Source organism: Anas acuta, chromosome 13, assembly GCF_963932015.1.
Source record: "Anas acuta chromosome 13, bAnaAcu1.1, whole genome shotgun sequence".
NCBI lineage: Eukaryota > Metazoa > Chordata > Aves > Anseriformes > Anatidae > Anas > Anas acuta.
The window spans coordinates 4,070,663-4,097,306 of record NC_088991.1 but is presented as its reverse complement, the minus strand read 5'-3'; the positions used below and the strand labels follow the sequence as shown (position 1 = coordinate 4,097,306).

Here is a 26,644-nt window from a genome sequence, read left to right as displayed (position 1 = left end):
TGTGATTTCTGACACCCAGAAAGGGCACGTGGCATGGCTGTCCAAATGGGAAGATGCTGGCAAGTCTGCCTGCTGAAATAGCTGCGACACATGGTCAAAAGGAAGCTTGTTTATAGGGGGAAATTGAACTTACATTACAGGCTGCCCTGAAACGAGGCTCTGGGATTTTGGAGGAGCCCTGTAGCTCTGATCAGGCTGTTGAATACAGCTGTGTGAACTTGCAAATTAGAACAGCACCTTTATGGCTCATTTGTCCCCGTGATGGGGCAGTGATCAGAGTGCGATGGGCAGAGCCTTCTGGTGGCTCCAAGAGTGGGGAAAACCAAAGAGGCATCAGCTGAGCACACGAGCCTGCTCCCTGATCAGCCCTGCTTTGCTGGTGCTTAGTTTGGGGGAGAGGGAGGACTCACGTGCTCCTCTTAAATACTCTTCAAGCAGACCGAGCATGAGCTAGAGCCAGTCTTGGCAGCGTGAGGGGCATATTCGCTGCGTGTTTTCAACTGCTTAGGGTTAGAAATAAAGGAACTCAGTGCCCCAGTGGTAATAGAGAAAGATACAAGCACAGAGGTTATTCTTGTGCGATACCACACCACCTCTCTGGGTTGCCATTTCTTCAGTAGCACAAACTCTGGGGTCTTTTCAGAATCCATAGTCTTAGTTAGCAGAAAAACAACGCCAAAAAACAGAACCTAATAGTCAGAATGGGAGGAAACACAGCCACCGGCCCTGGGAGCATCGAGATGTGTTTTGTGCAACGTCAGGCAGCACTGGGCTGGCACCAGGTGCACTCGCTCCCTGCGCTTTGTGAGGTTGTCTTGTGATGAAAGCTGATTTTTTAATTATTTTTTAAGGTATACGATCAAAAAGGAACATAGCCCCTTGCCCCAAGCAAAAAGCTGTCCCTTTCCCCGAGCCGTGTTAGCAATGTATTACCTCGCCTAAACCCAATGAAACATCTCTCTCTGCACACAGTAATAAATTATGGGAAATAGGGACATTTGTGTACAAAGATGATGACATGGAAGGTTATAGACAATGTGATTATTGGACTGTTTTAGTACATCTTGTCCTTGTTACCACTAAGTCAGAATAGAAAACACAGAGATCAGATAAAATTTAAAAGCTGGACAACTCTTCCCTCCCAGAGTAAACCCTGGAAAATATTTGAAAAATAGCCATAATAAAGCAAAGATGACTTTGAAGGCACAGGCTGCAAATTTCCAGCTCATCGTGGACCGTCTTTATTTCAGCATGTTTGAAGTCAGGCAAGAACTTATCCATAAAATAAAATAACGGAAGGGGCAGGGACATTCCAAGGGCTTTAATGTAGTCACAAAATTAGCAGGACTGGATTAAGTAACTCTTTAGCAAAACGAACTTCCAAATGTAAAATCAAAATTAAAAATCATCAGGGTCTTTTTTTTTTTCTTTTTTAACCCCAAACAGCAGCTCATTGAGGAACCCTTTCAATGGTAATAAAGAAAAGTGATAAATGAATAAACAGTTTTATGTTTTCAAATGGGGGAAAAAAACAGCTTCGGGCATACTGTCTGGTCTGCCTGTCTGAACTTCGGGCAAGAACTCAATTTACCCACGTCAACAATATTGGGCTTATACCTGAGTTTGTATCAGAGGATCTCAGGAAACAGATCTGGCAAGGAACTGGGAACTTCTGCATTTTGAGAAGGTTTTAATAGAGCCATAGCAGTCTGTGAGCCAGGTTCTGATTTCTGTTATGCCATATTTTCTTCAGCAGTTTCATTAAGGTCTGGACTTGTGATACTCCAGAACTTCTGTCCCTGTTGGTTGTAACTGGACAGGTGTCTTCGTTCAGCTAGCCCCAGGCTACCTGAGCATCATAGTAGAAAGCCAAGATTGGTTTGATAGTTGGTCGTCTCAGAGATAATGTGACATAATATGTAAATTGGGATTACAATTAACTTCTCAGCCATTCCTACACTGATGAGGAGGTGACAGCCAGAAGAGGGTGCAATTGCTCATGGCACAACACTGGTCGGCCTCCTCTAAGCAAGATCAAGTCCTTTAGACACGAGCCAAGACTGGATTTGGTTCTTAGCTGGAGCAAGACACAGGAATTCGGGGCCAAGCAGACCTCAAGACTGCACTTAAATACAAGAGGTTCAAGCACAAACTGTCCAGCTCTTCAGCAGCATCCCTGTGGTCTGGAGAATCAAGCCCACACCGTGCGCTCTTCATTTAGTCATCAGCCGCCTTATCTCATTTCTTCCACCCCATCAGGAGGGGAGAGCGGCTCAGAGGAGAGAGTGCTCTGCCTGGGATGAGTTGCCATAGGCCATTTAAATGCATATTTGCAAAATCCTTTCCTTCTGAAGGCTTCTCTCTGCCTTCCTCTTTTTTTAATCCGCAAATGAAAAGAGAAATTACGCAGCATCAGCCCCAAGCGGGGCCATCTTTTGACAATCTCTGCGCCGCATTTTCCAAATGCGTGGCTGAACACAGTGAGCTCGGGTGCGGCTCTGCCACAGCCAAACACGGGGGTTTAGCTCTGATAACCAACCCTTTGCTTCTACCTCCATTTTCTAGCACATGGATGAGAAGCCAAATTAAAACTTGAAGTATCTAGAGCAAATATGTCTGGATTAATGTACTTTGTTTACTGGTTGCAGAAAGTTCAGTTACATAAGAATCAAATTAATTTATTTTTTGCATTATTTCAATAATAATGCATTATAGCTAGTGATTTTTTATTCAATGATACATATTTCAATGTTAATGTGCATCATCGAGTAACCTTGGATCAGTGTGTGGCTTGCTACAAGGTGCCCAAAAGGTACCTAGGTAAATTCTCAATTTTGCTCTGTCACTCTGAGGGGCAGAGCCTTGACTTGGCTTCCCAGACATGCCAGTCACTGAGCAGGCTTTAGGACCTGCTCCAGGAGGAGCCTTTTCTTCAGGTGGATGTACTTTTTTGGGAATTACCAGAAGACTCCAGTAACAACAGAGCTTGTCCAAAATTGTGTCTACAACCCAGCACGCTTTGTGCCGGTGCTAAGAACTTGTTCACAACCAATACAAAAGCCCTTAAAGCACATTACTTTGTTATCAGTTGGTGATGTTTGCTATTTTTCACTAACTAAATGACATTTCATTCAATGAATTGCTCTTTAGTTAAAAAATAACCTCCTTTTTAATATAGACGCTGCCATCACTCTTAGAAATACGAGATGTCTCCCAAGGCATGCCCGATTAAGACATTCAGTTATTGAAATCAGCACCGCTGCATCACCTAAAATGAAAGCTTACATTTGTAGGAGCATGTAAGATTTTCCCTGGAGTCCCATACAATGAAAGAAGTGCCCATGGGGTCCTACCAGTGAAATCAGTTGTTGATGGGTTTAGGCAAGGAGCAGGATTCAGATGGGCACGCCAGCCACACCATGCATTTTTTTCAAGACCCTTTTGCTGGTATCACGGCTGACCCACAGTCTGGCTACCCTGCCCCTGTCTCTCCTCCTCTCTTTGTGGAGCTGCATCTCCAAGCACCACACGACTGTGATCCTGAACAAAATCAGTCCCTGCTAAAGTTCCTGCTGACCACGGAGCCTCACGTTGAATTGACATGGTGCAAAATTTTTTTTGTATGACAAAAATTGGCTGTGCCTGTTACAACACTTTTGGATGGCACACGCACTTCCCCCATAGAAAAACAACCTAGAAATAGGAAATCCTTGCTCAGTAAATTAACCAAGCTTCCATTTCTGCTAGCATTGCATTTAAAGTCTTCCATGAAATTGCCTGAGTCGGTTTTTAATAGAACATTGCTTTGGCAATTAGAAAATCTTCAATATATAGCTCAATCAAGAGGTTATACTAGCTGAAAATAATGGCAGTATATTTACAGTTTGTCATGGTTATACATGCAGTTCATTATGCTGGTCCAGGTGAAGTGCTAGTTTAGGGAATGGAGATGGCCTGAAAATGTGGCAATTCCATCTGGAACAAGTGAAAGTGTTATTAGCTATTTTCAAGCAAAGCTGGTGGTGTTCCTAATGAACATTTCCAGTGCATCTCAGAACAAGATGTGTATTTAAACAGCCTCTGGCCTGAGCAGCTTACTGTTAGAGGAACAAAACAAGCTGGGAGGAAGGGGTTTCATGCTTGGGCTTCGCTTTCTGAATACACTCTGTTCACTTCAGGCCTGGAGCACCAAGGCTTTCTCTGGGGAGGTGGCAGCTGTGAGCACAAGGAACACCGAGGAGCCCTGAACATGACGGGTGACTGTCTGGTAGCGTTACCAGACCATTATCAGGAGGACTGTCAATACAGAGGGGCACAAAGTATTAAGCCGAACAGAAAACCATCCCCAAATAGCAGACAGAGCCAGGCTCCTTCAAAGATAAGATTTTGAACCTGACCAGCAATTTCTCTCCTGCAGAGCAGCCTTTTCACCTACTTGTCTTTATTTGCAGAGATGGATGGCAGATGCCATATAAACGTTGTAGCTTGCTTGGAAGCCTTTCAGTGTTTAAACCTGGGTATTCACTTCTCTTCTCCTCCTCATTCTCCCCATTTACCATGCTTTGGTTCACATCACCCAGCAGTCTTGGAGACTCGAGCTGGATTGCTGTCTACCACCAGCCCAGACTGGTGGCTCAGGGGACACTCAGAGTGGGTCACCTCCAAACCCAAACCCCCCAGAAGACCTATAACGCAGCCATCAGGTCTTCAGTGCTATTTTTTTCCCCTTCACTTTATATTTCTGCTCCTTTTACACCACACTAGTTACTAACATGAGCAGAGATTCCTGTTCTTCCTATCCACAGATTGTTTCCAGCAGCGTGCTGTTTGCTAGAAAACTTCTGTTTTCCTGCTCAGAGGAGAGCTCAGCTATACCAAAGGGTGCTTTTATGCCAGCTAATCCTCCACTTTCTTCTCCAAGGAGCTAAGCTGGTTTCACACACCCCCTCTACCTTAAATAAAGGTAATTTTTCACTCACTGCAGCATCATTCAGAGAAGCGGTGGTACAGCGGTGAGTGGCATCCATTTACAAGGCTTAATTCAAGAAAGATGGTACCAAGCATTCGATCACTGGCTGTGAGTAGTGGCATCAATATCTTAAGTGACCATTACCAAGATAAAATGCAGATAAGGCACACGCTCCTGTGCAAGTGCTGGCAACAAGGTTGTGAAGGACTCAGCTTAACAGCTTGTGTCAGGTGATGAGGTTAATAGAAAAGAATTTGTTATTCAGGTCACTTAATGAGAATAACCTTGGGAGAGCTTAGCAGGGACCTTGGAGTAAAATAATTTATTCCTCTTCTGCTTCCATCACTGCAAGTTAACCCAAGACAGAGAAAAAGCTGATCTAAACATGAACTCAACCTGTCAGAGCTGTGTGGTAGGAACAGCAGCAGCACAAGGCACGGTTGTAGTATCTGCTGCTCCTCCGCTGCTAACGGGCAGCACGCAGCCATAAGAGCAAAGGCTTTGCATAGCCCCGTCTTTAAGAGAAGACAGCTGGTTCGGTAAGATGCAACTTGTCAAAGCACCGTGCAAGACAGGAACAAAAATAACCACTGCAAGCCGTGTCATTTTGAGCCCGTGCCTACTCTCTGGATCTGCTGGGCACAGGGAAGAGGCCCAGCAGCCATCCTCTGCGCTGCTCCTATTTGTGCTCCGCTGATTTGTTTTGCTGCTCAGCTCGAGTCAGCGATAAGCTCCAGTTCCTGTGACTCGAGGCATTAGAGCGATCTGCTTCCAGACCCCAGAGAGCCCCTGCTTCTCTGCACTGCCATTGCCCTGCGTGTCCTTTTAATTAAAGTGCTGCAAGCTGCCCAGGAAAACACATCTTACGCAGAGCGGCTGCCTCATCTCCAAACAAAGCAGAGCTCCTGGCGGGAGGGTTTGGGATAGGAACCAGAGTAAGGGGTGAGAAATCACTTGACATACCCCCAGTCTAATCCCAGGCCTTGAGGCAATTATTTTGTGAGCCCGAGGTCCAGAGGTAGAAGGTGTCAGGAGCAGGCCAGCAGCAGGCAGTACCAGCTCCATCCCCAGCTGTAACATAACCTTGTCTGCACGGGCCTGTTCCCTGTTGTGAGCAGCAAGGAAACCTCTGGGCAAAGCTGAAATTCCTTTGTACAGCTCTGGGCACAGTGACTTCTGTGTAGGAAAACGATGTTAAACTTGACAGTGAGGGACAGGGGGAGTCATTCATCCTTGGAGGCAGGGGCTCTGAATCCAGCAGCCAGCAACTGCCTGAAAAAGGTGGGGAGGAGAGATAAATAAAGTTTTACAAGCACCAGGGCTTAAAAAAATGCTTCTAAGGGAGAAAGAAGAGAGGAACCTGCACCTTTCTCTTGACATTTAACAAAACTACCTGACCCAGCTAAGCAAAGGAAAAGAAAGAAAGTCAAAGACCTTACAAAGAGAGCTGCTCTCAGCTGTTTGTTACCACGGATCTTAAAATACCTTCATCCAGCCTTGCACAGAGACACCAAGCCCTGCGTGACCCTCAGCAAATCTTCTCTGGCAGCCTCTGCTTTCCCCCAGCAGGTGTATTTATGGGCTCCCTCCTGGCCCTGCAGGGACCAGCTCTGCTCGCAGAGGCTCTGTGCACCTGTGTGGCAGCGGGCTGCTGGCGATTTCACTCCTCATTTCCCAGATTTCAAAGCTGGGTTGCAGAGGGGTTTATCAGCCCAGGAGTCTTCATCCCCTTGGTGCTACGGGGGCACATAGCACCTAGGGAAATGGGCTCGGTGCTTCGAGCTTCGCCGTCTCACCGCCAGTCCTGCACCTGGCTGCTTGCCTCGTACTCGTTCATCGTCACTTTACTTTTGCTTCTCTGCAGCCTGAGTAATGTTTCCTGCCAGTAGAACTCTTTGACAGGCGTTGCTCTGAAACGCCTTTGACATTTGCAAGGGGAAGCAGGCCTACTGTTCACCAAAAAGCAGCAGTCGCCCCCCGAGCAGCAGGACGCCAGCTGCCGGGGCAGGAGCGGTGGGCACACGCCGTACAGCGTGCCTGAGTAATGATTAACGCACAACAAAGGGAGCTGCCTGCGCCGCGAATGGCAGCACACTGCGTGCTTGGGATGTGAGAGCATTCCGGGCTAATTTTGCACTCTGCATATAGTAATAAGACACAACAGGGTGTGCATTAAGCTCATCTTTTGAGAAGTGCAACAGTAGCTGAATAATGCACACCCTGGAGTGTCTTATTTGTAGTGGACTATGGCTCATTAATTTTACATTTAAATTTTTTCAAATCCATTAAAATAAAAACAAATCTATTCCGAGGGCAGTTATGTAATGTATCCTTCCACTGAAAAGTAATTTCAAATGAAAACAGTAGGGAAAAGGTGAGGAAGAGCTTAGCTCAACCGTGTTGGGTTCGGTTTCTACAGGGCCTTCTACGAGTAGGTCCGTGCTAATGCACATATGTAATGGAAATAACGAGAATTATGGAAATCTATTCAGTGTACACTTTTTTCCTTTCTTTCTGTGTAATTACCTATGCTTTTTGTCTTCCTTTTTCTTACAAAAGTCCACTTTTCGGTATGTGACCCAGTAGCCATTTCAGAACAAGTTCATGTATAGAGCATTCAAATGGGATTGTAACTGATTTTCCACCAAACCGATCCTGCTCTGGAGGCAGGGCCATGAAAATGGTTTTGCCAGAACAGAAGCATGTACATAGACATGGACACAACAGGATTGAAGGGACACAGGGTGTTATTACTTTGTTTTATTATGAGGTCACTTTGAAAGCCTGAAGGAGAAACCTCTGCTTTCTGCTGTCCCCCATGAAACATGACTGTGCTTTATCCCTTTCTACAGGTTCCAACCTTGATGATGGACACCCAGTTTTCAGAATTCACTCCAGATATCACCCCAATAATGCTGGCGGCTCACACCAACAACTACGAAATCATCAAACTGCTTGTCCAAAGACGGGTAACGATTCCACGCCCACACCAGATCAGATGCAACTGCGTGGAGTGTGTCTCCAGTTCGGAGGTGGACAGCCTGAGGCACTCCAGGTCAAGGCTGAACATCTACAAAGCCTTAGCCAGCCCTTCGCTGATTGCCTTATCGAGCGAGGACCCGATCCTGACGGCTTTCCGACTGGGCTGGGAGCTGAAGGAGCTCAGCAAAGTGGAAAATGAGTTCAAGGCTGAATATGAAGAGCTTTCCCAGCAGTGCAAGCGTTTTGCTAAGGACCTTTTGGACCAAGCACGGAGTTCCCGAGAACTGGAGATCATTCTCAATCACAGAGATGATCAGAGCGAAGAGCTGGACCCCCAAAAATGTCATGATTTGGCAAAGCTAAAGGTAGCAATAAAGTATCACCAGAAAGAGGTAAGAGTCATCTGAATGCAAAGGTGTGAGAAGGGTGTGGGTGGTGGATAAAATGATGCCTTTCTCTGGTTTCCATGGGTTTGTTCAGGAGAGCTGAGTTGGACTGAGTGGAGAACCACATGCACATGGGTTTGTGACAGCCCAGGAGGTTCAGCATGCCACAGGGATGGCGTGAGGCTGCTGACAATCGAGGGCTACAGAGCCAGGACTGCTGTGGTGGGTTGTGGGTTCTGTGGCACCGACATTTTCTGTTTCAAAGATATTCGAATCCCATTTCATTGTAACCCAGCCCCTTACAAAGCACAGCCTTTGGAGATTTCCAGGTGTGTTAGCTCTGAAAGCTTTTCCCACTAACTGCCTTTCTACGTGAAACAAAGGCTAGAGGGGATTGTCTGGCTCATGGAGTTCTTGACTGCAGGAAATAATATAAAATCCTCCTAGTTTCCTCCAGCCACAAGGCCCTCCCTGGCACCCATTCGGCACTAACTCATAAAAGCCACAGAAACTACAGCAGCACAAGAGAGCAGAAGAGAACAAGGGCATGCTCAGCATCCTGGGTTTTCACATTACCAGCAATTTTCTTAAGCAAAAATGCTTGTGTGATGCTGGGAGGTGGATCCTGGTCATTCAGGTACTTCACACCTCAGGCACCTCAGCTTGATTCTTCCTTCTTTATTCATCCATGTTGTAGGGATTCAGAAGCAATTCCCAGAACTTTAGACTTCTGCCCGCATTACCAGAAAGGAAAGACATAATTCAGGTGAAGGGCACAGAGCCTTTCAAAAGCCCTGCAGATCCAGAGATTTATAAGTTGATTCAATAAAGGCCACGAACCCAAGGAGAATGCTGACAACAATTTCATTAGTTGGCTCTGGATTTGCTTTCTCTTTCCAAACCTGGACAGAGTTTCGTAGATGATGTATTGCTGTTGGCCAGTGATGTTCTCAGGTTATCTGAAAGAGGAATTTACTTTGCTTGGTTGAGGGACTTAATTTCAATGTATATTACATTTTTCTATATCCAGAGGGTGACAGGCATGGTGGAAAAGCTCACCACATTATTCTTTTCACTGTCTTCCTTACTTTGTTTTATGCATTGACCCAGATGAGGACAGCCTGATAAGATATCATTCCACCTCCCATAAAGGCTGCTCTTGTCATCTGAGCTAAGAGAGTCAAGAAGGGAAAGATGCAGATTCGCCTTTCTTCCCTTTGCCTCCTGAGCACCAGCCTCTTGCTGCAACAAGCTGGAGCTGAAGCCTCAAGCTTTCTGGGATTTAGCACGTGGTCAACGTAGTGTTCTTGCTGTGCTGCTCCAGTGAAGAATCAGCAAGGCTCACTGGCCTCCGTGTCAATTTTGTTTCTTAACTCTAGCTGACAGTGCTGTGTAACACCATAGATTCATTAGGGGCATGAACAAGTAGTGCAGAATTAATCTAGAGAAGCGTAATACAGTTTATCAGTTCAGATGTTCCTTGAATCTGAAAAGGTCCAGAAACTCTGCTTCTTCTTTCTGCAGTCCTGAGAGCTGCAGACACTGCCCCTGCACACACCCTTCTGCAGCCAGGCTGTCTTGTCACTGCTCAGGCCCACTCATGACACCCGAGCAGCAAGCTGTGACTTCCCCTTGTCTCGTGTTTGTATTAGGAGACTGTAAGTCTGAAGAGGGCTCCTACATTTGAAATGCAGTGCTGAACAGTCCCGAAGCTCTTTTATTTTCAAATAACAATTTTTTAATCTTTGCTTGCTTGCTTGACAGCTTTCATATCTTTTTTTTGGGGGGAGGGAGGACATATTTTCCTCAAGTCCAAACATATGGGCAAGTTCCATGTTTTGTGGCATATTAATGACAGTTCCAGCACAGAAATGATGGTGAATTAGCACAAGCTCCGTGTTGCCAGCTAATGTCAGCGCTGTTTCGAGGTGGAATACTGGTGGGCAGGGACAGAACGAACGAGCTGGGGAAGCCAGCACTACTGAAGCACCTCGCCCTACCTGCTTATTCACAAACACGCGATGCAGCTGGTGGCATGGTGTTTGCATGTAGCAGCAGTTCTTTAATCATGATAATGAGTCCAATACAAAACACCAGGCAAGATACAAATGTCATTGCCAGCTTTTGGAAGAAAATGAGTAGGAGCATTTGGTGGGAGACACTGAAAAATGTCTTTTAATCGTGATTGAAAAGTATCAGACTGAAAAAAAAAATATTGTGGGGGGCAAGAAGGAAAACAGAACCAAGTTCAGTTTCATGAAAGACAGTTCTGCAGAGAGGAGCAGCAAACTTTTTGAAGTAGATCATCTTGTTCCACTGAAGCATTTTGTCATAGCATTGACAAACTCACAAGTCAGATCTCCAGTAGCATAAGACGAAAATACAGAGTGGATGTTAGCTGTTTTTTGGGGCTGTAAATTATTACTGCAGTTGGTAATTCTTTATATTCAGAGTAAAGAATGTGTGATCTCACATTGATTTTAGACTAATTGCTAGAGAAAAATTCCTTCAGCTTCTTTTTGAGTGAAGTAGACCTCAAAAATCCCCCCCAAATATGAATTGATTAGATTTCAGCTTAATCAGGCAGTTATGTTCAACTTCTAGATTCTTTCTAGAGAAGTTGTTTAGAGGAAGTTGGTAAAAAAGTCATTGCTTTTGGACGGAGGTTCTTTGCTGTCTATTTTTGGTAGGGAACGGATCTGAGAGTTGCTCTTGCTTTGCACCAACTCAAGGAGGCTGGAAATTCAGAGTACTCTTTTACCAGACATGTTTTTCAGTGTTTTTTCACCAAGGCATTTCATATGAACCCACTGTGCCTTTTTTTTAATTTCCATTGCACTCTGCTACTGAAGAGTAGGTGCTGGTTTTGCTCTAGATGCAGAAAAATAACAGCATTCAAGTTCCTAGTGCAGGTTGATGATCTCTGGCAGTGAATATACAGGACTGGAAAAAATCTTGATGGGAAAACCTGGACAGCAATGGACAGTTTGTGCTCCAAAGAGCCCTGGAGGAAAGGGCTCTGAACCCATGGAGGAAAGGTTTTCAAAGCTAGTTAGGCTGCTAAATATGCAGGTAAGCAGACAATAAGATTTTAAACAGAGTATAATTTGGTTAAGTGCCTAAATCCTGTTGGAGATCAGACACTTAACTTGCTGACGCATTTTGAAACTCCACTGCTAAATTATCGGCATGTTTTGGCAGTTCCTCCTAACTACTGGAGAAAAATCTGGTCTTGTGTGCTAATTTTAGCAAGCAATTAGCAATCTGCCCCACCATGAACACAACTCCCTGTTCCCTGGACTGAATCCAGTAAACATGGTCAGGGTACATGCAACTTCATCTCTAGGTCTGGCCTGAGCCCCTCGGTCTTCGCAGTGAGCAGCCTGAAGGAGGGCTGATGAGTGAGTGCAACCACAGCAGCTCCTTCGACCCTCCCTTCTGAGAGATCCTGGCCTCATCACAACGGGTCCATCTCAGCCTGTATCCCCAGGCAAATCCCTCTGCCCTGTCAGCATGGCCCAGGGCAGGCTGTGAAGACCTGAATCACTCCTCATCCAGGCTGCAGGTGCGTGTGTGCCTTGTGGCGCAGGTATGGGCTTCATCTTCACAAGGGTAGACAATTCTCCCAGATTTTTGCAACAAAAAAAGGTACAAACTTGGGTTCCCCCGAATGTGACATGTGCTAAGTGTTTTATAAACTGGCAAAGATGTTGCTTACGAGGAAGGAAACCCTTTTCCTTTGGGAGAGGACCAAAAATAGGGGGGAAAAAAATCTTGTTTTTCATGTTTGTTTTCAATAAACCCCTAGATTCTAGAAGGTAAATTACTGTTTACACAGAAGGAAAAAAAATCAGTTATACAGGAAGGATTGAAGTGTGCCTTAGCTTTGTATACGCTGCATATACACAATATATATTAACGTACAACACTGCATATATCTGCTGTTAGCACACTGCACATGCTGTGCAATGTTCCCAGGCTCCCTCTCCATCTCATCTCAAGTGTGGAATGGTTGTGTTGTCAGGGTCAGATTACAGAGGAGGCCTGATAGTTTCTTTGGAAGATAGGAAAGATTTAATATTTGTGATTACTGTGTGCATGGCAGTCACAAAATAGGGAAAAAAAAAAAGGAGGGCATCTGTAGTACACCGTGAAACATGATGAGCTAGATCCAGCACTGACACATCAGTTTTCTCTGGGTCCACTTTCAGAAGTAATCTTCGTAGGATCGTTCACGTGCTTAGAGACAAGAAGGCTTTCCCGTAAATGCTCTGTAGTATATGGCATTTATCTTCATATTACCGCTTTCCATATTCTTTTATTCATGATTAATTTGGGAAGAAGAAAGGTGCTGAAGACTTAACACAAAAAGGCACAGCTCAGCTGTTGGGGATCAATCTTCACTATGCTGTTTCTGGCACCAAGTTAGCTCTGCATTTGTTAATTTGTTTGTATTTCTAAGAAAAGATGGGGAAAAGTCATCTCTTAGCATCTCGACAGGCACTTAAGCATGGTGTATGTACAGTGTACCATCACTGTGTTGAAGAATAAGAACGTAGGCTGACTTCAGATATAATTTCTGTGTCCTTTAATGTTTTTACATTGCCAGGATAACGTAAAGCAACTGTACTGTAGCAGCTCATGGGGTCTGAAAGAGCAGGTAAGTCCTTGCAGAGTAATTTGAAGTTCAGCAAAGCGGATACAACATTCTGCTGAGCTGCAGCACCCATAGTCCCAGTACACACTCAGCCTGTTGCAGCTGTCCTGCTCTCCATCACAGGTCATTCACGTCTTCAACATGAAGTAGAAGATCACAGTAGTGGGTTTTTAATACTTTGTATTTTTCCTGTGCTGGCAGTGGCAGATGGCTGTGCAGGTTCAACTGAGATGTCTGGAAGAAACACACACAATGCAAAGCACTCAGAAAAGATGTATTTTATCTGAGACTCTTTTGCTTAGCGCTTTCACTGAGTTAGATCAAAGGGCTGCATGAAATTCCCTTTCAGAACCTGTAACCTTAGACTCTCTTACTCACTGCACTCTAAATCAATGACAGGGAAGGAGAGAAATGGAATTGTTTGCTTTTCTAATTCAGAAATGGTGCTCTTTGCTGTTTGCTGTTCAGGATGCAGCTTCAAGTTCCAGTTCATTTTTCCAAGTCATTTACATAGACAAGTACCTCCTGAGATACAGTACCGGCGTGAATGAATAATCATTCCTGCCACGCCACGTATTTTTCAGCTGTGTCTTGACTCCGTCAACCGCGTGGCTGCAGTTAGAAGCACAGCATCCTTCCCCGGGGAGCGTGCATAAACTTGGTGAATTTCTAAGGGCCCTTCAGTTAGTGTATAACAAGAGCTTTTAAAAATATCAGAAGTGCATGAAAAATGAAGTGCGAGGTCTGTGAAAATCAGAGCTCATCTACTGCACCTTGTTTACCTGTTTTGAAAGCCACTCAGGTATTTTGATGGATAGTCGCAGATCCTTCTTCGCTTGCAGCCGGGGCTAGGTTGTTCTCCCCTGGTTTTGTCTGTTTGCTTGCCACGCTGCCTGGAGGTATAATGATACAAGGCTGAGTATTTGTATTGTGCTCCTTAAAGGCACAATAAAAAGCTAGCTCTGCAGTGCGCTTGCACAGCTCAGATTAATAAACAGGGTTGTGCTTTCAGGTTTCCAGAAGGAAATCATGCCGTGTCATGAAAAGATCTTTCTTAGGACTAGGTGGGGGGACGCAGAGCTGCTGCTTGTGGGAGCTTTGCCCTTTTCTCGTGACCTGGCACATCCTTATCCCTCGGGGTGTTGGGTAGTGGAGACGGGGTGGTTACACCACTGCCCAGTCCATCCTGCACCGCCAACCTGGAGGTGAGGTGAGGGATTTGTAACGCAGTGCCCGGCCGTCACCTTACGTTTCCCATCAGCATTTGTTTGGTATCGTACGCAGCAAAGTTTCCATCTGATGTGTGAACAGCGGCCGGTGCTAAAGGAAGCTGTTCTGTCTCAGACGCCGTCCCGGCAGGCAGATGACTGCATTGCAAAATCTTCTGTGCACGTGGCACCAACGGAGCTGTTACCAGCAGTGTCAGGACTTCGGGGTGGGGACACTTACCTGCATTTGCACTCCTAACACAGGGTTTTTTTTCCTGCTGATTGCTGCCGGGGCAGTGGGGTGAGTGGTGCATGTCCCTCCTGTAAGGGTTGTGCCACTGCCAGATTTATTCATTCAGTTCTGGAAATGAGCATGGAAATCTAACCCCTACAGCTGCATTGTGTTCCGGAAATTAAGAGAAGTGGCATCTTAGTGTAACCTCTCCCCAGATGGGAAAGAAGAAGAAGAAATATTCAGAGGAGTGATGGTTTGTCAATTTGACAAAGTGGACTTGAATGTTTATTTGAGGAACCGGTATTATTTGGTATATTATTCACGTAACACCAAAATGTTCTAACTTGATGAAGGTTAGGCACATATTGCAGCTGTCGCAGAACAGAACTGCAGAAGACTCTCTTTTGACAGCAAAATCATCTCTGACTAATCTTGCCATGCACAGATTTGAAAAAACAACATCAGACTGTTATGTCAGTCAAGGACAAGGGCTCTGCTTGAATTAGGGTAACGTGTATCAGGCAGCAAATGCCTGGATCATTCTTTAAGTCATTTTTGGTGCTGGTGCCTCTGACTTAAACGGTCTCTTGGACAAAGACGGGAAATATGTTGAAAGCTAAAGGGATTGTAACTGTTTTAAGAGTGATTTAGTGAGTTTGTCAGTTCCCTTAACTTCATCTATCCCATCAGTCTTGTTGCTAGCAGGAGAGGAGGGAAGCCAAAAGCGGGACATGATTGATTGGCTTTCCACAGACAACAGAAACTGGAAAGGAGAAGTGACACCTTGGATATTGTGTGAGCAAAGTGTTAAGTCTTATCTTGTCTGAAGGTCCAGAGTGCCTTTCAGAATCAACTTTACATCAGTCTAGAAGAGTGTATCATATTATTGCATACTTCCCATTGAATGATACCCCGCAATAATGAACTCTGGGAAGAACATTGGTGTGTAGTCTCCCTTTTGGATATAGAAATTATCATTATTAATGATCTGATTTCTGTGAATTTCAGCTTCATTTTTGTCTCTTAGTGAAGTGTTACAAAGCTCCATAGACAAAGGAACTGAGATTCCACTCCCCTTCCGCCTCTCGCGCATACTTCAGATCCATCATCATCCAGACGAGCCCTGTAGATGCCTCATGATTGAAAACATGGTTACGTCGCACTTCTTCACTCCGAGACAAGTGAGACGGGTAGATGGGTTATTCATCATCCCCCCCTAGCTGAGATCTTGTGCAGAATGACATTTAAAAGCTGGGGCTACTGTTTTTGTGTCCCTATTCTTTCTTTCCAACCCCTGACTGGTTGAGCAAGCATCCTGCAGCAAGAAATATGTCCTCCTCACCCTACAACAGGGATATTACTCAGAGGTAGCCGTCAGAGGTTCCCAGGGATGTGAGAAGTGTTTGCAGCATGCTGGTCTGTTTTTTTTATGGATATTGGAGAAAATTTAATCAAGAGAAGGTAAGGTAGAAGGAAAAAGGGAGCCAAAATTAAATAGTTTCAAAATAGACATTTCTCAGGCTTGGAAAGGCAACAAATGAGAAATGTTTTAGAAGTTTTTATTAACGCTAATAGGGTAAAGTAGGTATGTATTTAAAGATACTTGTGAATGACTTTTAAAATTCTCCTGTTTGCTTTACTTATCACTTATTTAATGTAAATGTTAAAAATTCACTCGGGAGAATAAACCCAGCCTTTTAAAAGTCAATATCTTCTCCACTTCCTCTGAAGCCTGAGAGATCTCCCGGTACTCATTTGCAAGACCTGTAACTCTTGAAGTGCTGTCTGCAAGAGGACTTAGGAAAGTTTGCAAGGTTTGTCTCTAAGCGGTTTTTAGCCTGAGTGGTTTTTCGGTGCTTCCGTGCGATGTGTCTGATAGCCCCTGCTCAGCTCTTGGAAATCATTTCGTGCTGTGTGGATTAACTGACCCTCATCATTTGGGCTCAGCACCTCCTTGTGCTGCACCTTTGGGAACTGAATCTGTGCCTAGGTAATCTTTGTAACAGAACTGGAATATTTTCTGGAATCGGTTCTGCAGGAATTTGTTTATCAACTCTACTCTGCTCTCTGCTAGAATGCACGCTCTAAATTTTTGCTTTTCCTGCTGCAAGGCTCCTTTCTTTTACCTGGCCTCTCTCTCAGGCTCTGACCCCGCAGCAGGGCTGTTGGCTAGCAGGGTGGCCTCCACAAGCACCATTCGGCAGCCTGCCTTTATTCAGGGCAGGATTTACGCCCGTGCTTACATCCCGCTGACAAGGGCCATAAATAGAAGTCTATAGCTAAACACACATTTAAACACTCTGAGTAGAGGTGGAGGTAATTTCAAGCTTAAATACTTTGTTAATTGCTTCTTCCATGAGCAGGCACACAGGATTTACAAGCTTCTGCCTTTGTCCTAGAACATGCGGGACCTCTTTTATTTAAATATTTAAACCAATCCAGCATAAATTCATGAAAACTGTGAGTGTTGATGGAACTGTAGCAGGATTTTAGCAGTTATTCGATCTTGCTTTTTGCCAGCATTCACATCGCTAGTGACTTTCCAGTTGCTACAGCTTAAACTGAGTTCATGTCTGCTACCGTCAAGAAATGTGTTAGGGATAGGAGACCTTTAGTTGAGATTAATGTGTCATCACCACTTAAAATATTTTAAGAACAGATTAGACAAAATTCTGTGTAATTTAAGGCCATATGTTCATCTGTGGAGGATCTGGAGTTTGTTTTATCCACCAGCAGAGGATCTGAGCAATTTGGGTAGCACCAGGTTTTCCTGAAGGACTCTTCCAGCTGAGCTAGTGATCTTAATGGCAGGAACGACTGCCACTTGGATGTGCATCAGTGCTTCGCTCTGAGGAGTAACATACATGTGAGTAGCAGCTGTGTTTTCGGTAGGATATTCATCCTGTACTTTCCTGAAGGGAAAAAAAAATAATAAAAAAAAGAAAATAGATTATCTCTTGGAAATGCCTGATGAAGAATGTTGAGCTGTAGTCTCTTTACTCAGAGTTATCCAGCCTCTCCTCCAACTTGTTTAATTTCTCCCCTTTTCTCCCTGTTGCAGAAAGTACTTAATTAACAGGATGAACAGCCATTAGGTGTTTACCCTCTGCAGTTCATGCTTCAGCAGCAGAATGTAAATAACTTTGCAGTCATTAACAAGGTTGAACTTAAAAAGAAATGTGCTACAAAAGAGGATTTTCTTATTCATCTCACTGTTTGCAACACTGCAAACTTGAGGAGGCTGCTATTTCTTATGTAGAATATCTGATCTCACAGGGCTTACTGGCTCTCTGCAGCAGACATCAAATTAGGCCACAGATAGTTACTTTCTTCTGTTTCTGGGCTAATTTAGAAATGTAGCTCTTTGAGTATTGCCCACTGGAATTTCCTTTAAGAGCGTTCAAACTGATAAAACAATCGCATTTCCTTTCTTGTCCTTGGTTACAAAACGGAGGCAGAATGGTTTTTCCATCACGCTGGAAGTGCCTCGTGCTCCTTGGTTCTGAGCAGGCACATCTGGAGGATTTGGGAGTGCAGGAAAAGGGCTGTTTTAAAAGTGTGTGGGTTTTGTACACCAGTTCACGTTTCTGAAGTCCAAGTTAGAGTAAGGAGCTTCTGTATCTTCACGGGAGAAGACAAATTCTAATCAAGTGCTGCTGGAAGTTGGAGTTTGGAAGGCTGAGCTCCCACAGCCCACCTGCGGAGCTGTACCTGTGTGCGTGGGGTAAGAGGGGCACAGAGCTGCTGCTCCCAGCCCTGCCTGGCCACACCACACGCACCTGCACTGAGGGACTTGGGTGTCCTCAGAGACATCTCCCTTCAACCCGGGGGCTGCCAGGGAGCGAGTGCAGGGAGTAACCTGGCAGGATGCGCAGTGAGGGGAGAATGGCAATGGCATCTGTCCTCATGGCAGGATTGGATTCACGGGAAACCTTTGTTCCTTGCAGCAGGAGCTGAAATATGTACTTAGACTGGTGCATCAGACACTGCAGCTACCTGACTGTCACACAGACTGCCAAACGGAGCTCAGTTTGCCTGGAAATCAGAAATAAAGCCAGAATAGCTTTAATTGTAGAGGGCAGCAACAAATAATCACACCCCCAAACACAGTAACCTTGCAGCTATTCAGCTGCAATGTTTTAGATAATTGCTATGGAATATAGTCGTCATATAATCTTATAATATAGTGTAATTTAATGTAATATAATGCATATAATAAGTAATATATAGCATATAAAATAACAATAACCCCAAATGCAGTAACGCTGCAGAAAGTGCTGTATTCAGCTACAGGGTTTCGGATAGTTGCTGTGGGAGATGGAGCTGTTGGTGAGGTCTAACCTGTCACAATGAGTGCCAGACATGGAAACCAAACTTAATTTCATGGCTCCCATGCCACATTTGGCTCTCAGTGGTAACCTCCCTGGGAGCTGCTGTAGCTGCCTAACAGAAGAAGGCAGTCCTGCTTATTAACACGGGGCTCTGTAGTTATAAATTAGTGCTTATTCATCTATGAAGAGCATTCACTATCACTGTCTGCAGCAAGGGTACAAAAAAGAACTCCAACAAACTCCAAACAGAAGAGCCTGTTGGCAGCCGTCACGATAATCAGAATAAACGCGGAGAGATACTGTGCTCAGCCCCTGTGATGTCTATCAGGGAGCTATTTCAGTTGCTCCCTGAGGCATTCACATCTCAGCCCATCTGTGTCTGATCCTAAATTACTTATGACTGTGAGAGATAAGGGATTTCCCCATAGATAAGGGGAGGGGGGGTGGAATATAATTTTTGTGTTTGATATTTATATTAATGGCACAGCATGCAGAAAGCATTTAATTCCCAAGAAATAGAATCTAGGTGACATAAAAACATCAGTAAAGATTAGATATTAAGAAAAAGACACTCCATCCAGCAGCTGCTGTCTTCCCTTAAAAACATTCCCCTTGGTAGGGGATCAGGTGACAACGAGTATGATGAGCATCGAGAATGAAATTCTCTAATAGCACAAACCAGCTGCAAGCCAAATGTTACACAAACACCCTGGCAAGACTGGAAGAAGAAAGAGAGAACATAAAAGATTGGTGTAACAGCAGTTTCTGCCCTCAAAGTGTTTCCCAGCCGCATCTAAAGTTGCTGATCTCACTTCTTGGAAGGGTGAAGACACTGAGCCCCATTCTCAGAGGCCAAACGAAGCGCCTTGCCTGCTGCTGGCACAATGGTGCTGACCTCAGAAGAAAGTACCCTGAGTTGCATCTTCCTAGGCACGAAGTGAATCTCATCTTCAGCTAGGGACAGGTTCTGCTCACAGGTAATGCAGAAGGAGCTTGCTCTTCAGCTTTCCTCCCAGAGAAATGCAGCAGTGGCTTCGTCTACGGGAAGGCACAAGCCCAGGCAACGTTATGCCACAGGCATTGTAGTACCGAATGTTTATTTCATGCATTAGCTGAATTGCATATAAATGCCACCTTTTAGAAGCCTTTCTTTTCGTTAACACAGCTGTCAGAACGTTGTCCATCACATCTCTGGGATGGTGACAGCTGTAACAGAGACGGGAGGCTCCTACAAAGCAGCAGGATCGCTACGGTGCCCGTTGCGGACTGGAGAAGCTGCGAGTCCTGTGCTCGTCTTCCCAAACACAGCGCCCGCTGCACTACATCTGCCACTGATTCTGGGCCACCTACAGAACTGGGACAAGCTGCAGTTTTGGAAATGATCGAGCTCTCGGCTTCTCACGGTGCAGAAACTTTAGCTGGTACCAACTCCTGTCGCATACAGTATGTTCATGGGAAATGATAAAAGGCTGTGATACACACACACGCTATCTCTAACTGCAGGAAATGGGAAGGCTTTGAAAAAAAGATGAAAAAACGTCTTTGGGACCCGACCTACATGGAAATGGAACTTGTACTCAGGAAAGGCCTTTGCATAACTGATGTTGGAAAAGTCAGTTTGCTTTTCCAGCTCTCAGTTTTGCCTGTTCACAAAGTAGAAATAAGATTGTTTCCTTAACTTCATAAAGAAATTGCAAATTATGGATGAAAAGTTCCACAACACTATTAGAGTTTCGGGTTACTTCACACCTCAAAAGGGCTAAAGCTGAGCTTTTTCCTGGTTTGGTATTTCATGGGTATTGATTTAGCCCTAGATGATCTTTAATGAGTTGAGCATCCGATGGTTTAGTCAGTGGGTTCTGGTGACAACGCCCAGAAACAAAAATGAGCCTGCTGTTCCCAGCATGACCTAGGGACGTAGCTGTTAGCCATATCCACCAAATTAACGTGAAATTACTGACACTGGGTTCTGTAGGCAGCACACCAAAAGCTTCTTCAACTTTCCCATTATAATTCAGATTATAATTCAGATTTCCAGTGTTTATGCACACCAGAAAAACTGCATTTCTGCCAGCTGTAGTCTTTGCACCATGTAAGATCGAAGCTGTAGTAGCTACTAATTTTACATCTGTGATTAATGAGTTGGGCTAAGATGAGTTAGCAGAAACCTGCATTGGTTATGCGCATTGGTATTTTTTGTTTAAGAAAAGCAGCATTTGAGACATTAGGGAGGTTTTCCTGTGTGTGTGGTGTGCTTAAAATTTCCCTCAGGCCATTTTTAGTGCGGTTGGGATGGACTTGATTGGAAAATTTAATGGCTTTTTCCGTTTCTGTTCCCTTTTGCTAAGCTGATCTTTAAAGCTGCCCTTTCATGATGTGTGAATTTCTCTCCATTTGAAGAACGAGCATCAGATACAACATGGAAAGCAGATTTTATAAATGAGCTATTAGGCAGAGAGGAGGCACTTCTGAGATGCTCGCAAGTTGCACAGCAACCAGAGGAACATATAGTCATTTGATTTCTCAAATGACTCTGACTTTGACTCAAGGGAAAAACAGATTTGTTCTCCCCTTAAAGCTTTCTATCGTATGTGATAAAAAGAAAATGTGTTTATACATTTTCCCCCTCAAAAAAAAAGTTGTACCTCATCGCTGAGAAATAGCAGTGTCTATTACCATGTAAATTACTGCAGAACAGGTCCGGTCACAGCTCCCCTTTGTGATCTTAAATGAAAAAACCCAGCAGCGTAACCCTCCCTGTCTTCTAGCTTTTAAACATAACACGCTGACCCTTCTGAAACAACAGATTAAAAACCAACGAACCAAGCAAGAATCAATGCTTGGTGTTTTTTTCACTTTCTGGAGAATCTTTTCTTTCATCTCTGTCCCCAGATCTGGCATTTTACAACACCATTTCCTGGTAGTTATGGGCAACACATCCTTGCTTTTTCTGGAGATCATTGCCGTATCAACTGTTGTCCAGTCCCTGCTGTGTGCTTGTGAAGTTAGTTCCAAATCAAAGGTGCTTCTGAGTTTCTTTTCTGATACCCTCTGGGCTGCCGTGTCACTCGGATGTCAGATGCAGCAGTGGTGTTTATTGCAGTACTAACCTGTACACATCCAGCTTCATAACTGCCTGCTGCACCTCTTGGAGACTTGAGTTTCGGTACTAATTGTGGTCAGTCCGTGTCCTTGAACTGGCCTGTCCAAAACCGGTCTGATTCTGAGATAACCAACCAGTTACAAAAGTAGAAAATATATTCACAAAACTCAAAAATAACAGCAGAAAGGTCCTTGTTTAATTTCTGTGATGGGTTACTTTGCTTTCTACAACACCATTCACACCAAAAATCCAGATTCAGAAGAAACTGGGTAGGATGTAAGAGCTGGAGAGAAAGAAGAGGAGATTGTTACTTGATTTTTTTCCCTCTTGCTGTGTGTTGTTCCTGGTCTTCTGGCACTGGGGGAGCTCTGCAGGGTGTTGCCAAATACCACTTGCCATCAGAGTGGGGGCTTGGGATGCCACCGCTGCCTCGTGCTGTGGGGTCAGGGACTGAGGAGACCCCAGCGTCACCTCCTCCCGCTGTCTTTGCTCATCTGCTCCTGCTGGCTCATTGCTCCCTTTTATTTCCTGCTGGTTTGGCTGGTTTTTTAACATGGTAGGATCGTGCTCTGCTTGTGTAGAGCACTCTGAGAATTGCATGTAAAAAGTCCTTGTGTACACTAAATAACTTCGGGCAGTTGTGGCAGGGCTTGGGTGTTCAACAGACAGGGGCGTGTGCTGAAGCTTGCATTAAGAAATCATCTCTTTCACACCAGATGTGATCCCCTGGTGGCAAATTCTAGGTAGGAACATTTTAGATGGGTTGAGGAGAGCCTTGTAAGTGTCTCATAAATGCACACGAGGTGGCTGATGTGTTCTTAGCCCTGGCTGCATCTGCACGGGGTGGACTAGTGTCTGCCCCGGCGTTTCTGCTGGGGCTGAACATGCAGAAGGCAACCCTTGCGTTCAGAAGCCAGTCCCTTTGCCACCATGGCATCTTTCTTCCAAGAGCTGTTTTAAGTTATAGTGGGAAAAGAGTGCTTTGCCTGATAAAACCGAGCTTCCCTGACGGGGCAAGAAGACAGCACTACACGAAGATAGGATGTTAGCATGCCACCCCTGCCAGAGCTCCCCGTCACACAGAGACGAGCCAAGTGCAATGAACAGCAACGGCGTCTTAGTTGAGGTTCACTTTGGAGCTCACAGAGCCCAGTGACAAACCTGAGTTCAGCAGCTCAGGAGGGGTAACTTCACAGGCTGCTGGAGGCTGGCAGGGCCCTCTGGGCCCATCTGCTCCAGCCCCTGCTCCAGCAGGGCCACGCCGAGCAGGGTGCCCAGGACCACGGCCAGCCCCTTCTGAAGATCTCCAAGGAGGAGACTCCACAGCCTCCCTGGGCAGGCGCTGCCAGCGCTTAGCTTCCTCACGGTGGGTTAGAAATCAAGTACACAAACACGGTTGTCTTGATCTTGCAGACATCTCTAATTAGCTCTGGGTCTGAAAAGTTCTGAAAATCGTGGGGCTGCCCAGGTATATTCAAGGACATGAAGTCTTCTGGCACAGGCCAGAAATATCTTGGCTTGAGTTTCCGATTCCAATGGCTGTTAGGTATTAAAATTGTCAGAAGCAGTTGCAACCAGAGCATTTGTGGTATGGAGTCCCTGAGATGCAATAAATCACCACCACAAAGCTGGTTGTCACAGACTGAAAGCCAACTTGCAAGCATCTTTTTTTTTTTTTTTCCCAGTGTGATCAAAGGTTTCTTTTTGCCTCTGCTTAATCTCTTACCTTCTACAACCGCTCTCTTAATAACGAGGCACATTTACAAACGTGCTGTCCTGCTCCCCAGCAGATGTCACCTGGCTGAACTTCACATTACTGCATGCTGTCTCATGCCCAGCCCGGCCCACACGCACATATGCTGGCGTCCTCACACAAATCATGTGCAGCACCCCACACGCTTCTGGAGACGTCCTCTCTCTGACACACTCACACACACACACACAGAGCTTTACATCTTCTCCCTCCTGCCTTGTCTTGTAGTCATTTCTTAAGATGCTGACAGTGATTTGTTTGACACAGTTGCAACCTGAAATGTGTTGAAAAAGCAGGGGAAGAGAAAAAGCTAATAGGAATTTTAGTTGTAGCACTTTTGCATGAGGCTTTACGTGTGGTGGGTGACTGAGGATGTTTCAAATGGAAAAGACCTCATAGAAGAAATCTTAAATCCTGTGAAGAAAAACAGAGGGGAGTCTCCCTCCTTTCTTTTTTCTGTCCCTAAAATACATTCTTGCGCCCCATACAAGCCCCAGGTTGTATCTGAGGGTCTGTGTGGGCCCTGACACGTAACCCAAGGGGCAGCACGCATGAAGTACCAGCCTGTAATAATCTTTCTCTTTTCTTCCTCAGTTTGTTGCTCAGCCAAACTGCCAGCAGCTACTAGCAACGCTTTGGTACGACGGTTTTCCAGGATGGAGGCGGAAACACTGGGCAGTAAAACTCTTGACCTGTGTCACCATCGGACTGCTGTTCCCTGTGCTATCCGTGGCGTACCTGATCGCACCGAAGAGCAGGCTGGGACTGTTCATTAAAAAGCCATTTATCAAGTTTATCTGCCACACCGGCTCGTACCTAACCTTCCTCTTCATGCTCCTGCTGGCATCGCAGCACATCGTCAGGACCGACCTCCACATGCAGGGCCCGCCTCCCACCATCGTGGAGTGGCTGATCCTGCCCTGGGTTCTAGGTAAATGAGAAACCCCCCAAAATCCTCAGCCACAGTCGCCTGACTCGCGCCCATGGCAACTGTGTGGAGACTCATTCCTGAGCTCAGCATCAGCAGCGTGTAAAGAGATCTGGCAGCCAACTTCAGGCACTGCAGGAAACAGCTGGGCTCCTTCTGGAACAACAGATCCTGTTGGCCTAGGGCTCTTCTGCTGTTCGTGGTGCCATCTGACGTGCTTTTAGAGATGACCCTGAGTAAACCTCAGCAGGCAGAGCTCCCTCCCTGCTTCCCACATGCACTGTGCAAGGAGCGGGTGTAGGAATTAGCTTCTGGGTCATGCTAGTGACAAATAGTGTCACTTGAATGCCGGCTTCCTTCTGCTGGTAGGTGGCAGGAGGCAGAGCTGAGGACCTGCCTCTGCTTTTGCCCTCTCGCTGATGGGCAGCGGGACTCAGCACGCAGGTACCTGGGCTCCCAAATAGCCTTCAGGAAAGCAGAAAAGGAAAGATAAATCTCATGCTGCCTTATGCCCATGTGCTGATAAACACTGACCAAATCAATATTGATTTGCCCTAATGTAAGCAGAAGAAGGAGGGGCTGACTATTATGAGCAGGTTAAAGCTGAGGCTGTTATTCTGGTCTGGCTTGAGCAAGCATAACTGAAGGACAGGGGTATCCAGGTCCCCCAAGGGCAGGAGGTACAGGTGAGGTGGTGAGGTGGGATGGGAGGAAGTGGGCAGAGCCACTGAAGAAAAAAGGACACCTCTGTCAGCAAACCTCAATCTCCAGAGCTCTCCCTGGGGCTCCTCACTGCTCCTCATGGGTCCATCCCCATGCCTGCTGGCTCCTCTCCTGGGGTAACGCCAGGACCCGGCTCCTCCTTTCTGTGGTGGCTCAGGATCAGGCTGGTTCTGTGCTGAGCACGCATGGCTGCTCTCTGTGCCAAAACTGAACTTGCTGATGGAAAATGCAGAAAGAAAATTAGAGTTGCAAACATGCTCACAAATCACTTTCCATCCCAACCCAGGGCATTTTGCTCTTTGCGTAGCTCCGTCACAACCTCCAAATGGGAACTCAAGCCTCATTATCTTCCTAGCCTGGATTATGGCACTGAGGTGTACGTGTTGGTAAAAACTTAAGCTGAGAAGGTTAAATGTCTTTCTGAGCTTAGGTGATCTCTGCACTTTATCCTTCACTTCACAGTTTAAATTGAAGGAAATGGTGGGCACTTCAGCAAAATTGATGTGCAGATGAAAGAATAATCCATAAAAAAAAGAACTTTCAAAATAGCCTGTCACTGTTCTCTCTTCTTATTTTTTAGTTCCTTTGTTTCAGGTACATAGGGATGTTTGGGGATTGTTTATTAAATGGGAGAAATTAGAGCAGTTTCACAAGATTAAAGGTTATTATTTATGAAATATCTTCCACTATAAAAGGAGAGAGAACAGGCACACACAGCATTGCTGTAACTATAGTAACCAGCAATGATAACTCACTATAAATACAGCGTATGAGTTCTTCAACAGGCTCCACTCCATTGATTTATTTTGTGTTTTTGTGTGCATGCAAAGATTTGGCAGCTGTTAGAAGATTACCTTATTGGCCTTGACATTATGCTTGCCTGACCACTGACCTGCTGGCTGGCAGCTGAAGAGCTAAGATTGATATCTGGATGTTTGCAGCAGTTCATTTCAACATTATCTGCTCTTCAGGTTGAACTTTCAGGTCCTAAAATTGAGCTGCAAGTGGCATTTCAGTGACCACTGTGGTGTTCTGTGGTTGGGTATGGGCAGCAATTTGGGCAACTGTAGCAGTAATATACCTTGAGATTTATATAATTTTTTTTCTTTTCACACACATTTCAGGTCTTCAGTGCAAGGATATTGTAAACTGGCTTGTTCAAAGTACCAGGGGACTCTGAGGACATGCTCAGAAGCATGGTGATGTAGGAGCCTAGCTGCCATTTGCTTTTTAATTGGGCTTAGGCTCTCAAAAGTACTTAAACAGGTCTTAAATAAAGGACACACGAGTTGCTTAAAATGAAAATTTTATGCCAGATAATGAACTACTGAAGCTCACCCTTACCCCTCTAGCAGCAGGGAGGCATGGT

The 26,644-nt window shown here is 45.2% G+C and overlaps 1 protein-coding gene and 1 long non-coding RNA gene across 2 annotated transcripts in view; one reads left to right on the top strand and one right to left on the bottom strand.

Moving 5' to 3' along the window:
* The window catches only part of TRPC5 (transient receptor potential cation channel subfamily C member 5), a 95,808-nt gene that overhangs the window by 34,548 nt on the left and 34,616 nt on the right, over nucleotides 1–26,644 (top strand). The window contains exons 3-4 of the mRNA XM_068697071.1: nucleotides 7,822–8,343; nucleotides 24,219–24,555. Of these exons, the coding sequence (XP_068553172.1) occupies nucleotides 7,822–8,343; nucleotides 24,219–24,555 (859 nt within the window). The remainder of the gene's footprint in view (nucleotides 1–7,821; nucleotides 8,344–24,218; nucleotides 24,556–26,644) is intronic.
* Nucleotides 1,485–6,612, bottom strand: LOC137863701 (uncharacterized). The gene is made up of 2 exons (XR_011101050.1): nucleotides 6,455–6,612; nucleotides 1,485–6,241 (listed from the first exon to the last, which is right to left on the bottom strand). It is a non-coding gene; the product is annotated as an uncharacterized lncRNA (long non-coding RNA).